Source organism: Octodon degus, unplaced genomic scaffold (assembly GCF_000260255.1).
Source record: "Octodon degus isolate 3935 unplaced genomic scaffold, OctDeg1.0 scaffold00016, whole genome shotgun sequence".
In the NCBI taxonomy this organism is placed as follows: domain Eukaryota; kingdom Metazoa; phylum Chordata; class Mammalia; order Rodentia; family Octodontidae; genus Octodon; species Octodon degus.
The window spans coordinates 8,695,364-8,711,125 of record NW_004524592.1 but is presented as its reverse complement, the minus strand read 5'-3'; the positions used below and the strand labels follow the sequence as shown (position 1 = coordinate 8,711,125).

At 37.3% G+C, this 15,762-nt stretch overlaps 1 protein-coding gene and 1 pseudogene across 1 annotated transcript in view; one reads left to right on the top strand and one right to left on the bottom strand.

The window, feature by feature from the left end:
* Nucleotides 1-15,762, top strand: part of Pikfyve (phosphoinositide kinase, FYVE-type zinc finger containing) — a 122,143-nt gene that overhangs the window by 71,241 nt on the left and 35,140 nt on the right. Inside the window, exons 25-30 of the mRNA XM_004626718.2 lie at nucleotides 1,602-1,715; nucleotides 2,063-2,171; nucleotides 2,278-2,432; nucleotides 3,150-3,240; nucleotides 5,743-5,803; nucleotides 6,880-7,017. Of these exons, the coding sequence (XP_004626775.1) occupies nucleotides 1,602-1,715; nucleotides 2,063-2,171; nucleotides 2,278-2,432; nucleotides 3,150-3,240; nucleotides 5,743-5,803; nucleotides 6,880-7,017 (668 nt within the window). The remainder of the gene's footprint in view (nucleotides 1-1,601; nucleotides 1,716-2,062; nucleotides 2,172-2,277; nucleotides 2,433-3,149; nucleotides 3,241-5,742; nucleotides 5,804-6,879; nucleotides 7,018-15,762) is intronic.
* Nucleotides 15,347-15,525, bottom strand: LOC111815431 (annotated as a pseudogene).

Genomic DNA, 15,762 nt, shown 5'->3' with positions numbered 1-15,762 from the left:
CAGAATTTGAACACTACTCAGCCCTCAGCATTAGCCTATGGGCAAAACCCATTTCTTTCCCCTGTGTCACTGCAGTAGCCTCAGCTAGTGTCCATTTGCTTACCTCTGCTACCTGTGCTTAGCACGGCAGTCAGAGTGAAACTGCAAAGAAAGGTCACTCAGTGTCTGTAGATTCTCTGAAGGATATCTGCTTCTCACTGAGTGAAAGCCAGAGTCCTTTTCCTAGCCTCTAAGCACCCACGCACTAGGGCTGCCCTGCGCTTCCTGTTCTTACCTCTTACTATTCTCCTTTGCTTGCCCCGCTGCAGCCTTGCTGGGTCTGCAGCTGGACCTCAGCTATGTCAGGTAGGTTCCTGCTTTGGCACTGTCGGCTGGTTCTTCTTTGAACTGCTTGTTCTCTGCTCTTTGCTTCCTGTGGGACTTTGCTCACATTTTACCTGCCCCAACACTCTCTTAGGCTTAGCACTACTTGCCTCTCTCTCTCTTTTTAATTTTTATTTATGTATTTGGTACAGGGTCTTTCTCAGGCTTGTAGTGATTCTCCTGTGTCAGCCTTCTCAGCACTGGAATTAGAGTCATGTGCCATCACACCCGGTTTCCTTGGCCAGCTTGGTGAGCCAGGAGTGCGATCGGCACAGCATGCGGTGCTGGGGATCGAACCCCAGTCTTTGCACTTAGCTTATCTCCTGGGCCCCTACTTGCCTCTCTTGCTTTTTCTCCATAGCACTTAGACCATATAAAGTATGTTTTGAATGTGAATTTGTTTTGTTACCCAATATTATTATTTCTGAAATCACAAGGACAGGAGTTTTGGCCCTGGTTTTAGTGCTGTATTCATTGCCTAAAACTGTGCCTGCCACATAATAGACTCTCAGGAAACACTTGCTAATTAGAACTTATTTTCTTAAGGAATAGCTTTTTGAATCTAGGGCATAGGTGGGGTTATCTATGACTAGCATTTACTAGTCAGTAACGTAGAGAGGAAGTTGAAACATATGAAGACTCCTCAGGACTTGGTAAGGTAGTGAATTTCTGTGTGAGCTACATGTAGGAAGGAGTCCCTTTCCTTACTCAGAAAGTTCATTCATTTTTACTTTCATGGCAGATGAGGATCGTGTTAAAGGATACATGTTGACATCAGAGTACTAATAAATCCCTCCAAAATCGGAGAAGTTACTTGCAATGATTGAAAGTTACCTTCAGGGGCCAGGGAGATAGCTCAGCAGTCTAAGTGCCTGCCTGACAAGCACAAGGACCAGGTTCGATCCCTGGTACCAGGGGCTATGCCAGCCCTGTGCCAAGCTGGCCACCAAAACTGAGTGTGGTAGCACATGCCTGTAATCGTAGTGCTGGGGAGGCTGAAATAGGAGGATAGCTGTGAGTCTGAGCTGCATAGCAAGACCCTGTACCAAATACATACAAATTTTTTTAAAAAGTTACTTTCACTATTCTTAGGATTATTTTAAAATGCATAAAGTTTATGGAAACTTTATTTTTTTTCATATACATCATAGATTTTATTTGACAATCTGAATATAGCTTCACTGAAGGTTTTAAAATAGTTTCTCATTTCTCTATTATCATTTATATTTTCTTCTTAGTTATTCTTCCATTCGGCTTCTTGAAGTATGTGTTCCACTTCCCAAAATATTCATTAAACAGCAGACCCCCCTGAAAGTATCTCTTCTTCAGGACCTCAAAGATTTCTTTCAAAAGTAAGTTTAAGTTTCTCTGATCATCCATTTTTGTTTAGTGATGTCTGTTACCTATAGATATTAAAGTGTCATTTGTTCACTTAATGTTCTTTGAAAAAGTAAATAGCTTATTTCTGCTAACTATATTGTGTATATGTTTTGTATGAAAAGAACGAGAAATGTAGACAAAAATAGCGTATTAAGGTCAGAATTTCAAACATAAACTGCTATTAAAGTTTTGAAGTATTAAAAGTTGTGATTTAAATTAGAATATATTTGTTATAGTTTTGTTTATAATGCCTTTTTTCCCTTATTTATATAAAATAAAATTGGATTTTACCTTCTCTAAAGATGTTCTATTTTCTTAGAGTTTCACAGGTGTATCTAGCTGTTGATGAAAGACTTGCATCTTTGAAGACTGATACATTTAGCAAAACCAGAGAGGAAAAAATGGAGGATATCTTTGCACAGAAAGAGGTAACTCATTTCTTTGGTAGAAATTCTGAAGTTAACTTAGAAGTTTCTTTTAGGGTATATTTATGTAATGTCTCAGTGTACTGAAATTTTGTCTTTTGCCTTTTAGATGGAAGAAGTTGAGTTTAAGAACTGGATTGAAAAGATGCAGGCAAGGCTCATGTCATCCTCTGTAGATACCCCTCAGCAGTTGCAGTCTATTTTTGAGTCACTCATTGCCAAGAAACAAAGTCTTTGTGAAGTGCTGCAAGCATGGAATAACAGGTGTGACTTTACAGTTTGTTTTCTTTTCTTATTATTAGTGCCAAATTTGCTTTGTGGTACGGGGGATTGAACTCAGGACTTTGTGCTTGCCAGGCTGCTTATGCCACTGAGCTATATTCTGGCCCCTTATGTTCTGGTATTTTTAAGCCAAAATTTATTATAGATGTTTCATTTTATTCTCAAGTTATAAAGAGGTTCTTTTTGTCACTTTCCCCTCTTTATCATTTGAAATATATGTGCTGATTTTTAGATTGTGAAGATATGAAAGTCCAAGTGGGATAGCTTTTCAGCACTGTTTCAAATTTGTGTGGTGCTGAATGGAATTTAACTGCAGTAGTAAGCCATGACTGGCAATTAGTTTGGTTAAGCAGGAATTTGTTTACATTATATAATTTAAATATTTATTTTTATTTTTTTTTTATTTTTTATTTTTTGATACTCTTTATTTTTTTATTTTTTAATTTAATTTAATTTAATTTTTTTTATTTTTCAACAAAATATTTATTTTTAGAAATAGCTTGATAATAACTTACTATTCTTTTAACATTATATTTCCATCAGTAACAGCTCTTGATTGGTTGATTAGATGTGACAAGGACTTGGTCCTAGTTATATACAACATTTAAAATGTATCCAAATAAGAAAATTTAATTCTGGTGTTTTCACAGTTATAAAGAAAACATTTATAGGCATCATTTTTTGTGCCTTGGGTTGTAGGTTGCAGGAACTATTCCAGCAGGAAAAAGGCAAAAAGCGGCCTTCAGTTCCTCCAAGTCCTGGAAGATTGAGACAAGGAGAAGAAAGTAAGGTAATAAAACGGCATAGTGTCTGGCCCATTGATAGAAATACAGTTAGCTCCATTTGTAACACTAGTGTTAGTTTAATAGGTGATTTGTTAGTAGTGAATAGAGTTTTCCATCTTGAAATTGTGAAGTTTCAAGCAGATATGACTAGATTGCTTTTATATGCTACATTGAAATAAAATGATGTGTTGTAATCAATTCATTTGCAGTACCAAAGAGCTGCTCCCTGTGGCATCAGTAAGGAACTGTCATGGTGATGCCAAGATGTGAGGCTCAGAGTGTGCAGCAGAGTCCTCATGTGTCTTACTGTGCAATTTTGGGTGATCTTTGTGCTTACATAAGAAGAAGGTCTTATTAAGGTGTCTGAATGAGGGAAGTTGGCCTAATTGTTCTTTTCCAATTGCACTGGTTTCCTCTTGCTGAGTAACAGATTAAAAATGTCTAACACACTGTCCAGAAACATTAAGTTGTTATTTCAGTTTCTGTGAGGTGGAGATCTGAAATGTATGGCTGGGTTCTTTGCTCAGAATCTCTAAGAGCTGAAATCAAGGATTTAGCCAGAGCTTCTGTGTTATTGGAGATTTACTGTCTTCTTCCAGAGTGATTGACAGAATTCATTTCCTAGTAGTGCCAGGACTGACTTCTTGTGTAGACCATAGGTTCTTCCTAATTCGTAAGACACTGTGCCTTGCTGCACAGTCCTCTCCATCTTCAAAACAAGGAACAATGGCCAAATCCCTCTTGTGGTTAAGATCACTTCCTTTGATTTACAGACACAGGTTTTGTGTCAGGGCCACCTCAATTTTTATACCTTCTGGATTTTTTTTTTTTCCAACTTTGATGTCAGCTGACCTAGGACCATAATTACATCTACAAAACCATTCACAGCAATACCTACATTAGTGTTTGTGTGGGAGAAGGTGTGTTTATACCAAGGGCTGGGAGCCATTTTAGGGTGCAGTCATGGTGGCCAGATTCAGCATAATTTGATATCAATGTAAGGGCCTTAAGTTACATTACAAAGGCTTTTGAGAAAGTATTTTCTTTTTTGTACAGTGTATATTTGTTTTATTTTTTAATTTTAATTTTTGTTTTTACAATGTGCACTTGTAAAATATTTTCACTGGATGATGGATCCCAGTGCTTTGAATGTTTGGTTATTTAGTAATTGATAGTGACTCTTCCCTTTCCTCTGTTTCCTTAAATCATATTTCCTTTAAGTTTAGGTGAGAATAGGAATAGGGTTAAGCTGTATGTTAGCATTTGTCAACTAATCCAAGTCTGTGGATGACTAGCACAGATGACCAGTGGTCTTTCCATTTGCCCACTGAAGATACTACAGAGCTAATGGTATGAAACCTTTAGAGTATACCATTTAGAAACAGAATGGAAAATATGAGATGACTCATTGTTGCTCATCTTTATGAAAGATTGATAATTGATTTGAACCTTTGTTGTACCACGTTTGTATTTATTCACTTGGTAAATAATTCTTGAGTGCCAATTATGTGTTGGGCACTTCTCTAGGTTATAGACATGAAGTTGTAAACAAAGACTATAGTTACTGTTTTCATTAAACATTGGTTTAGTGAGGAACAGCCTGATCATAAACATTTGAACCTATTAACAAATATAGGATACAAAGAAAAAAGATATGGGAGATAGTTTGTTAAGAATGAGAGGGTGGTGGTGGGTTATTTTACGTAGGATGGCCAGGGATGTTTCTGTGATGTGGTGACCTTTAATCAGTGACCTAATAAATGACCTTGAAAAAATTTTATATGGAGTTGAGAGTCATTCTCTACATCTTATGCATAGATGATAGGACAGAAGGTTCAGTGATAGTAAAAGATCTGCCTTCATTGGGTAATCGTATTTATTCATAAATGCTTTTATGCCAAGAAATGAGCTTACTGTTTAGAATGATACCCTCAAAGTGTAGTTCAAGAGCTCCTGAGGACTCATTCTTTTTGGGGGGATTCTGCAGATTTTTCTGTTTTCCTAACTATCTGTATGAAGCCAGAATTTTAATTACAGCTATATCACAGCAAGTTAATTGCAGTTACCAGATTGATAGCTATCATCTATACCATTAAAGAATTTTATGAAAATGCACAACAATTTAATTCTTATCCATTTCATTATAAATTTTGGAAAATAGATATGTTTTTCTATAATTGATGACAGTATTCATGTTAACATGTAATGAGTTATTTTTAAATGAATTGATGCATATTTTAAAATGTTTTTAGGCTTAATTTCTAATCAGGTAAATATTTCTAATAGGCTAAAAACTTTATTTTTTGGTACTGGGGATCAAATTCAGAGCCTTGCAGAGCTTGCCAGGCATGCACTTCTGCTGATGAGGAAAACCATTTTAAGTTATTAAGGGAGGTAGTGGTAATTTTAGAGTATAAATATCCTGAAACCGAAAGGTTTATGATTCACAGGGTTAAACAATTTTAAAAATGTAACTCTAGTATTTCCTTAATCTTATTTCTCCACAGATAAGTGGAATGGATGCATCACCACGAAATATTTCTCCAGGACTTCAGAATGGAGAAAAGGGTTGGTCATTGACTTACTGATCACTTGACATCAGATTTAAAGAAAATTTTTACTGTATAAGTTGTTTTAAACTAATTTTGAACATTTTTTTCTTGATGTAATTATTCCTTCTTGTAGAACATTTATAACACTGTCAGCTTAAGGTGATCATGCAGTGTATTTTAAGAAGATAAATTAGGACATGGAAATACATATAATATAGAGAAAGCTGCTGTTAGGAGACAAGAAACAAAAAAGGAAATTAATTTTCTGTCTTATCAAAATGAAGTCCCACATTTTACTGCAAAAGTCTTACTTAAGTTATATTTTTGGTGTCTCTGAAATCATTTTGAGATGTCTTTCATAGTATTTCTTTGAACACCTTGTCATTGTACAAGTTTTTTTTTTTGTTTTTTTTGTTTTTTTTGTTTTGTTTTTTTTTGGTGCAGGGTCTCACTATGCAGTTTGGAGTCATAGTGATTTTCTTGATTTGTGCTTCCTAATTCTGGGATTACAGGTGTGTGCCACCATGCCCAGACTCTATCACTGGCTCAGCACACCCAGGGGTGGGGCTGGGGTGGTGTGTGGTGGATGGCATCTAATCATGGCCCCTGCACTTACCTGAGCAAGTGCTTAGTTAACTGAGCTGTATTGCTGGCCCCATTGTACAAATTTTATATAGGAAAATTTATGTAGACTTGAGCGAGAGCTCAACTTTATATTCCCCTTTAGTAATTATAACTTAAATTTTTCCTTGCCAGAAAAAGGATATCATTTTTTTCCATAGTGTCTTAATTTCATTCTCTGTTAAACCAAATAATGTTTAGGTAGATATTAAAGTTTATTGAAAGCAGTATTAAATTAACCTGTCAGAATTAGTTTATAGTTATGATAGTACCATCAAGATTTGATTATAATAAAGTCATATAATTGTGTCTTTTTCTGTGACATGAACTGCTTGATATAGACAGTTTATAAGTAACTAAAGTTCTGTGTTTTAGGAAATAGAAATGAGTTGGAATATAAAGTCATTCATACTAGGTAAAAACAGACTTACTGTTTTTACCTGACTCATGTAAGTTTGTACCTTTCATTAGAGGATCGCTTTTTGACAACACTGTCCAGCCAGAGTTCCACCAGTTCTACCCATCTCCAGCTGCCTACTCCAACTGAAGTGATGGCTGAGCAGCCAGGGGGAGGGACCTCCGAGCTGGATACAGCCAGTGGTTCTGAAGGTACAGTGAAGTCACTTTAAGACTGAAAGATGTTGCATTGGAATTGCTTTTTAATTTTTAGCTACTACATTGGTGTGATGGTAATCTTTTTTTTTTTTTTCCTTCTAATTTCTGCTCTTAAATTTTTAAAAACTTTCTATAATAGCCAGATTTTTTTATGCATTTATTGGCCATTTGTATTTCTTCTGAGAAGTGTCTATTCATTTCAGTTGCCCGGTTTTTGATTAGTTTTCTATTTTGGGGAGGTCTAAGGTTTTTATAGTTCTTTTTATATTCTGAGTATTTACTGTTTGATGTATAGCTGAATGTTTTTCCATTTTGTAGATTCTCTGTCTTCACTCTGTTGTTTCCTTTCCTGTGCAGGAGCTTTATAATTTGATATGATACCATTTGTTGATTTTTCATAATAGTTCTTGTCCATTTCTAGTCAGAAAGTCCTCAGCTTTTCTTATATCTTCAGGAGTTGTACCTATTTTAAAGCAGATTGTTTCTATTTTACTATGTAGAGCTTTGCATTTTGATTTTAGTTTAATACATAAAGAGAGCCTATCTTTCCTCCAGTGTATGTTTTTGGCCTCTTTATCAAAGATCAGATGGCTGACTGTGCCTAGAGTTATTTCTGCATTCTCTGTTTTGTTCCATAGACCTGTATGTTTATTTTTGTGCCAGTATGTATGTTCATTTTCATGCTATTTTTGTTACACTGGTTTTGTAGTATAACCTGTGGCTCCTGCTTTGCTCTTGTTGCTCAGGTTTCTTTTCTGGTTCAGTATATGTTTATGTTGATTGAGATTGGATTTAATCTATGTATCAGTTTTGTAAGTATGGACATTTTCACAATATTGGTACTGCCTGTCCAGGGACAGGGGCTATTTTTCCTTTTTTTTGGTGTGTGTGTGTGTGTGTGTGTGCAGGGTCTCACTACGCAGCTCAGACTTGTACTGATCCTCCTGTTTTCAGCCTCCTTAATGCTGGGATTACAGGTGTGTGTCATCACACCCGAACTCTATCACCGGCTGAGTGCGCCCAGTGGCACGGCTGGCACAGCATGTGGTGCCAGGGATTGAACCTTAGCCTCTGCAATTATCTAAGGAAGCGCTTACTCCACTGAGCTATCTTGCTGGTCCTTATCTTTCCATTTTTTAACTTTCTGTTTGATTTCCTTTTTCTTTCTTTTTTTTTTTTTTTTTTTTTGCGGAATCGGGGATTGAACTCAGGCCCTTGCACTTGCCAGGGAAGCGCTTATTCCACTGAGCCATCTCCCCGGCTCCTGATTTCCTTTTTCATAATACTATACTTTCATTATAAGGATCTTTCATTTCTTTTTGTTAAGTTAATTCTTAGGGCATTTAATTTTTCTAGAAGCTATCTGTAAATTTCCTATTTTCTTTCTTGGTGGGCTCATTATTAATGTATAAAAATACTATTGATTTTTATGTTTTGAATCTTAAAATATACTGCATGTTCACCTTAAGCTGATAGTATTATAAATGTTCTACAAGAAGGAATAATTACATCAAGAAAAAAAATACTCAAAATTAACAGTTTAAAACAACTTATACGTAAAACTTTTCTTTAAATCTGATGTCAAATGATCAGTAAGTCAATGACCAACCCTTTTCTCCATTCTGAAGTCCTGGAGAAATATTTCGTGGAGATGCATCCATTCCACTTATCTGTGGAGAAATAAGATTAAGGAAATATTAGAATTACATTGTTAAAATTTTATAACGCTGTGAATTGTAAACCTTTTGGTCTCAGGATCTGTTTATACTCTAAAATTACTACTACATCTCTTAAAATTTTTTGTATCTTGCAACCATGATAAATTTATTAGTTCTAGGAGTCTTTTGGTTAAATTTTTTGGGTCTTCTATTTAAAGGAAGATGTCATCTGTAAATAAGGATAGTTTGATGTCCTCCTTTCTTATACATACCTGTTTTATTTCTTTCTCTTCTCTTATTACTTTGGCTAAAGTTTAAAGTAGTATATTGAACAAGAGTGGTGATAGTGGATTTCCTTGTTTTATTCTTGTTTTTAGAGGAAGAGCTTTTCAATTTTTTCCTTTAAAATGATATTAGTCTTTTTTGTGTCATCGTGGAGCTATTGAATATTTTCTATGATTTCTTGTTCTGAAGATACTGGAGTATAAGGTTAACTACATCAGTCCTATCTTGTTCTGACACTCTGTCTTCACACTGGGCATTTCTGATGCTGATACTTTGAATAGAATATTTTGTCTTCTCAATTTGTTTGGTACCTTTTCGTGAACTTTATTTACTAACATGCTCATTCCTGATCTGTGTTGTTTTGTTTAGCTGAGCTGGCTTTGGCTACTTTTCTTGTTGCTGGGATAAAATACCTGATACCCAAAGCTTAAAAAGGGGTGTGTGTGTGGGGGGGGGAAGAGGCTTATTTAGCTCACAGTTTGTAGAAGTTTCAGTCCGTGATTGGTTGGCTTTAAGGCAGAGTAGCACATAGCAGAGAGGCATCCATTCATTATGGTGGAAGATACCAAAAACTGTAAGAGAGGAGGAGAGAGCAAGCCTCTTTCTGTCCTTTGTATTGTATGCAGGCTACGTGTCCTAAGGCAGATGTAGCACTCATACCTTTAGTCCCAGTATTAGACTGTGAATCAAATACAAACCATATCCACCCACCTCTGAAAAGCCAGCCCCCCCCCTCATGACAGCATGAGGCTTTGGGGGGACATTTAGATGCAAACCATAACATTCTTCCCCAAAGACTCATGTATATTTCCTTATGCAAAAGCAATTTAAACTATCTCTAAGAGTTGCCAAAGATTTAACAGTTTCAGCGTTGCTGAAAAGTTGAAGCCCAAGGTCTTCTCTGAGATTTAAGGCAAACTCTTAGCTGGCAACCTTTGTACAAATGAAAAGAAAGTTAAACAATTCCACCATTCAGTGGCACAAGATAGACATTTCCATTCCAAAAGTTAAAAGCAGTTATACAAAGGGATAGGACCAAAGCAAATCCAAAATCTATTAGGGCAGATATGAAGTTCTATAGTTCCATGTGCAATATCTGAGGTGAATTCCAAAGGGCTTCGGTGGCCCTAGTGTCTGTAGCTCACCCAGCTTCTCTCTTGGGCCTGCTGTGCTCTCTCCTTACAATTTTCTTCAGATGATCCACGTTTCTGGCCTTGCCAAATTTCTGGCATTTCTACTGTACCTTTTGCTTCACACTCATAGTTTCACTTACTGCCCTCTTGACCTCCCAGATCTTTTAAAATCTGGATGGAAGCCTTCCTAACCCCATAATTCTCTTTATTCTGTAGTCAATAGTTTTACTGGAGCATTCTTTCTGGCCAAATGCACAATATTTTAAATCATTATGCTGGGCTTTTTGTTCGTGATTCTCAACATAAGTCTGACTAAAAAGCCCAGACAGTAGCCAGGCCATCACCTCAACATTAGATTTCTTTGAAATTTCTTTTGCCAGATTAATTAGTTTGCTACCTGTAAGCTTAGTTTCAGGCAAATTCTCTTGACATGAGCAAAATGCAGCTGTTTTGCCAAGCCATAACACACATCTGGAGTTCAACAACCAGTACAGTCCTTCTTCTTAACAGAAACCTCACAAGCCTGCTCTTTACCAGTAGGGTTTCAGCCAGCCTTTTGGTCTTCTGAGCTCTGACTAGAGTCTCTCATATAAAACAGTCTAGGACATTTCAGTTCTAATTTTTCAACCAACCTCTCCCAACATTTTCAAACTTATTTCACAAGCCATTCCCAAAGGCTCTTGGATCACTTGGTCAGGTACAGTAATAACTATCACCTCACTTCTGGTACCAAAATCATTTTTGGTTACTTTATTTATTGCTGGGACAAAATACCTGATACCCAAAGTCAAGGGGAGGGGGGAAGAGGTTTATTTAGTTCACAGTTTGTAGAAGTTTCAATCCATGATTGGTTGGCTGTAATACAGGGTGACACATTACAGAGGGGCAATCATTCATAGTGGTAGAAGATACGAAAAGCAAAAAGAGAGGAGAGGAGAGGGGAGATCAAGCCTCTTTCTTTTTTTTTTTTTTAATTTTTATTTTATTTTTGTGGAACCGGGATTAAACACAGACCCTTGTGCGTGTCAGACAAGTCAAGCTTCTTTCTGTCCCTTATATTTGGTGCAGGCTACCAACTGTAGAGTGGGTGTTGCACTCACATTCTTATTCCTAGTATTAGACCATAAATAATCAGTCACAAACTCTAAATTCAGCCACCTTGAAAAGCCAGACTCCCCTCTCCCCCTCCAACACACACACATGCTGACATGAGGCTTTGGGAGAACATTCAGACACAAACCATAACCCTAATCATTTTGTTCATTAAGTCCATTATGTCTTTAGGTATGTCATCTTTGAGCTTGCCAAGTACCTTATTGACTTACTCTTTTTTTGCCCCCTCTTTTATCATTTGTTATAATTTGCCTGTTTGGTTTCTGATTTCCTCCCATTGATGCGCCATGAATCAGGTTTTGTAGAGTTGAGACTTTTTGCTTTGTTTCCTCATGTTTCTTTTTTTTTTGCAGGAGTGGCTGTCCTCAGGGAGGGTTTTAGGTCAATTATACTGGAAAGACTTTGCTACTGATATGACGATCTCTTTAATTGTGTCTGCTTTCCAGTGTTATGTTCTAGCTATGGCTAAATATTGCATAGCCCTTCACTGCTGTCTTTTCTTTTTTTTTTTTGATATGTTGAACTTTATTTTATTTTTATTTTTTGCTTTTATTTTTTCCATAATTTTATTGACAAAATAGCCATGAGACATTTTCAAATCAAACTGGTAGGACAGTTTCAACAATTAACACATTGCATACTGTCTTCCTAGTGGTTATTTGCTGTACAAGATGCAGACCGGATATCCTATTTACAAACACTATTACAACAAATCCCTCTATTCATTAAGGGAATGTAACTATATATCTATCCTAACCATTTTGAATACACAGATACAAAATGGACATTCATTTATATATCCCCTTTTTTGTTTAGTTCTGTCATTTGAATATTATAGGTGTGTTAACTCAGCAAAAATATTCTAAAAGAATCCAGTAATTCATTATAGTATTGGGTCTTCCACTTGACTGGCAATGTCAGAAATTGTTGACCTGAGTCCCCTACAGCTCAACATAACAAGGCTTTACTTCTTGTACTTCGTTTTTATACTTTTGTGCTGGATGGTTAAGACCAAGATAAAGCAAGACCTATGCAACAAGAGTTGTAGCTTTTGGATCTGATAAGGTCAGTGAAATCCCCTCAGGATTTATCCTGAGATCCTGTACCTCAGATTGTAGATCCTTTGTCAGTGTCAGCCATGTGGATGAGTCACGGCCATTGTTTGGCCAGTGTGCTCCCCATGAAAGGCTGAGAGAATGTTTTCTCTCCATTTGACTCCTTGGGCAAACTCTACATCATTGATCACTTTCCTCTTTGACCCCATAATCTCCTTGATCAGAAAATTTGGGATACTACTGAGTTACATGACGTTACAGTACAAGATCTCATATGTCCTGAGTCTTAATTGACCTTGAAAGGCTAGGGCCAGAATGTTGGCTTTCCTTGCGGCCCTCCTTTTTCTCTAATTTTGATCTGCAAACTTAAGTTGTTAACCCTCCAGAAGACAAGCTTATTGTTATTACCATACAACCTAGGCTGTTAAGCTTAACCTCACTATCTGTCTGAATATCAAACATCTTAGGCATAACATGGAACAGGTATTTTTTATCAAGTATTGATATGTTGAACTTTAAGTCCCTATAGAATATGATGAAAAAACCTTCACTGCTGTCTTAATATCTGACTGTCTCTGTTAATTTGGGATAGGGACAGTGCTATGGAATTAACCCATCATTCAGTTCTCTCAGAAACGAACAACAGTATTCTTTTTTTTTTGAAGCCAGGGATTGAACCCAGGCCCTTGCACTTGCCAAGGAAGTGCTTACTCCACTGAGCCATCTCCCCAGCCCCTACAACAGTATTCTTGATGAAATAGACAAACCAGATATTACTATACAGTAAAAACTAATAGCAAGAACTGAAATAATAATAATAAAAAATCCTTCTCAACTTTTGGGCTAGGGAGATAGCTCAGTGGAATAAGTGTTTGCCTCATAAGCACAAGGGCCTGAGTTCGATCCCTGGTATTGAAAAAAAGAAAGAACTGCAATAATAATATTATCAAAGATGAACTGGCTATTGTCATACCACAAGAACCCAAAGAAAGAAAAAAAGAAACAGAAGCAACCTCTTTATGATCATTAACCTTAAAAGGAGATCTGTAATAGAGATACAGAGATAAACCAAATATTGATGCACGTTAAGTATGTACTAAATGATATGACTGTACCACCTAAAATAATAGAATTCAATAATAGAATAGAGTCAGCTAAATATTCAAAGATTAATAAAGCATCATGGTAATGCTAGTAAAGATGGGGAGTGGGATAGGGAAGGCAGATGGAAGAAGTCAGATTTGAAAAAGAAAAAGATGAGAAAGAGCAGAGAAAATTGAGATAACGGATCTTTTTAACATGTTTATCTTAGTTACTCTTCTCTTATTGCTGGGACAAATACCCGACACTCAAAATGAAGGAAGGAAAGGTTTATTTATTTAGCTCACAGTTACTGGAGGTTTTAGCCCTTACTCATCTGAGTCCAATGCAGAGCTGCACAGAGCAGAAAGCAACCTTTCATGGCGGTGGCAAAGAGCAAGAGAGCAAGGGAGGGGTAGCAGCAGCTCAAGCAGCTAGCTTCTCTTCCCACCTTACATTGTAATGCAAATTACCTGCCCCAGAGTAGGGGAAGTACTCACACCTATGGTTACTTCCTAGTAGTACTAAAACCCATAATCCCAGCCTTAGATCACACATAATCCCAGTGGATCATGAGTTAACACAAACTCTAGAAGTCCTCACCCCATGACTGCATGAGGCTTTGGGGGGACAACTAGACACAAACCATAACAATGTTCATGGGGCTATAATTCATATTTCTCATTGCTAGGTGGCTGTGGTTTAATTTTATTCAGAAAAAGACCAAAGTGGTTGGATCCATTTGTACTACCAGTGACATGAACTACCTGATGAGAGAATCAGTTGCTTCTGTTTCTTTTTTTCTTTCTTTAAGAGTCTGCACCTGTAGTTCAGACCTATGGGGACGTGTTAGGAAGCAAAGGATAATTTACAGAACTAGATAAAAGTAGCTCAAATTAAAAAACAAAAACAAGGAAAAGTAAAAACAAAGAGCAAAATGAAGAAAAAAAATAAAAAATCAACTAAGGAAAAAGAAAAATGGGTCCAAAAATCTTTCTCCATGTTTTTGAATGACTAAATTAGTAGTTTCTTTTGGGGACTGCACTACTCACATCCACCAGATATATGGGAAGAATTAGTGAGTCACTACAAGGCCATTTTTGTTTCCATACTCAGTTTGTGTATGAAACTGCCTATCTTTCCTCTGGCCATGGTTTGTCTCAGGCTATTTTCAGTCGTTACACTGTCCTAGTGGGTCTTCTCAGTGACACTTTTCTCTGCTGTGCTATATCCTGTGGCTCTGTGAGGTGTCCTCTGCTCTGGAGGTCCATGTCTCCCTGCACCACAGACTGTGCCAGTCGTCCAACTCAAGGTATATTCCTCATTATGTTGGCAGATGGAGGGAGCAAGCAGATCACTCTGAGTTCTGTGTTAGATAAAGGTGGTAGAGTCAGAGGGGTCAAGTGGTACGCTGGACTCAGTGCCATCACTCTCAGACCCAGTGTACTGTGAAACCCATATGTGACCAATTTGGCTTCTCAACTTGGAGAGCAGAGCCCTGTGTTCTTCCTGGCCTGAGTTTAATTTTCTCTAGGAGTCTGTGTCTAGCCTTTGCCCCTCTGCATCTGTCTCTTGTAATCATCTCCCATCCAGAGCCAGTATTGGCTGCATTTCTCAGTGTATTATTTGTTAGAAAGGAAACATTTTTTCCTACTTAACAAATACTGATTTGCTTTCCTTCTTTGGGAAACAAACTAAGAATGTGAAACCCTTTATATACGGTTTGTCGGTAACTTTTATTTTATTTTATTTATTTGTGTGTGTGTGTGTGTGTGTGTGTGGCCAGCTCAGCCCACCAGGGGGCGGGCTGGCAGGCATGTGGTGCTGGGGGATTGAACTGCGGTCCCTGTGCTTTGCTAAGCTTGTTCTAAGTAGGTGCTTTAGACCACTGAGCCATCTCACCAGCCCCTGTCAGTAACTTTTAGAGACCAAAGTCAGGAAGGATCTCAATAGTACAAAGGTTTTCAGAGTGAAGTTTGATTGAGCAGGCCCTTAAAAGTTATGTCTGTCCATTTCTCTTCTGTGCATACACCCCTAAGCAAGCACAGATGCTGGTAATGCTGAGAACCACACCTAACAAGAGCAGTTCCATCTCTAGCTTCTACTGCTTCAACAACAGGCAGAACCAGAAGTTGGAGAAATGAGGACTAAGAACAAGTGTGTTGAAACTGAGGTCATGATGTCAGGGTCTTGAAGGCAGGAGGTTCCAAAGAAATGATATATGTAAAATTCTATGACTTGAAATTCTCCCTTTCTGGATCTCCGAATGCTGATGTCAAGAGATTACACGTGACATGCTCTCCCAGGAAGCAGCCATTGCAGGCCAGCCAGCTCTGATTTAATTTGTATGCCTTGCTACTAGGCAACTCTGGTTTAATTTTATTAGTAAAAAGACTGACAGTGCCTCCCCCACCC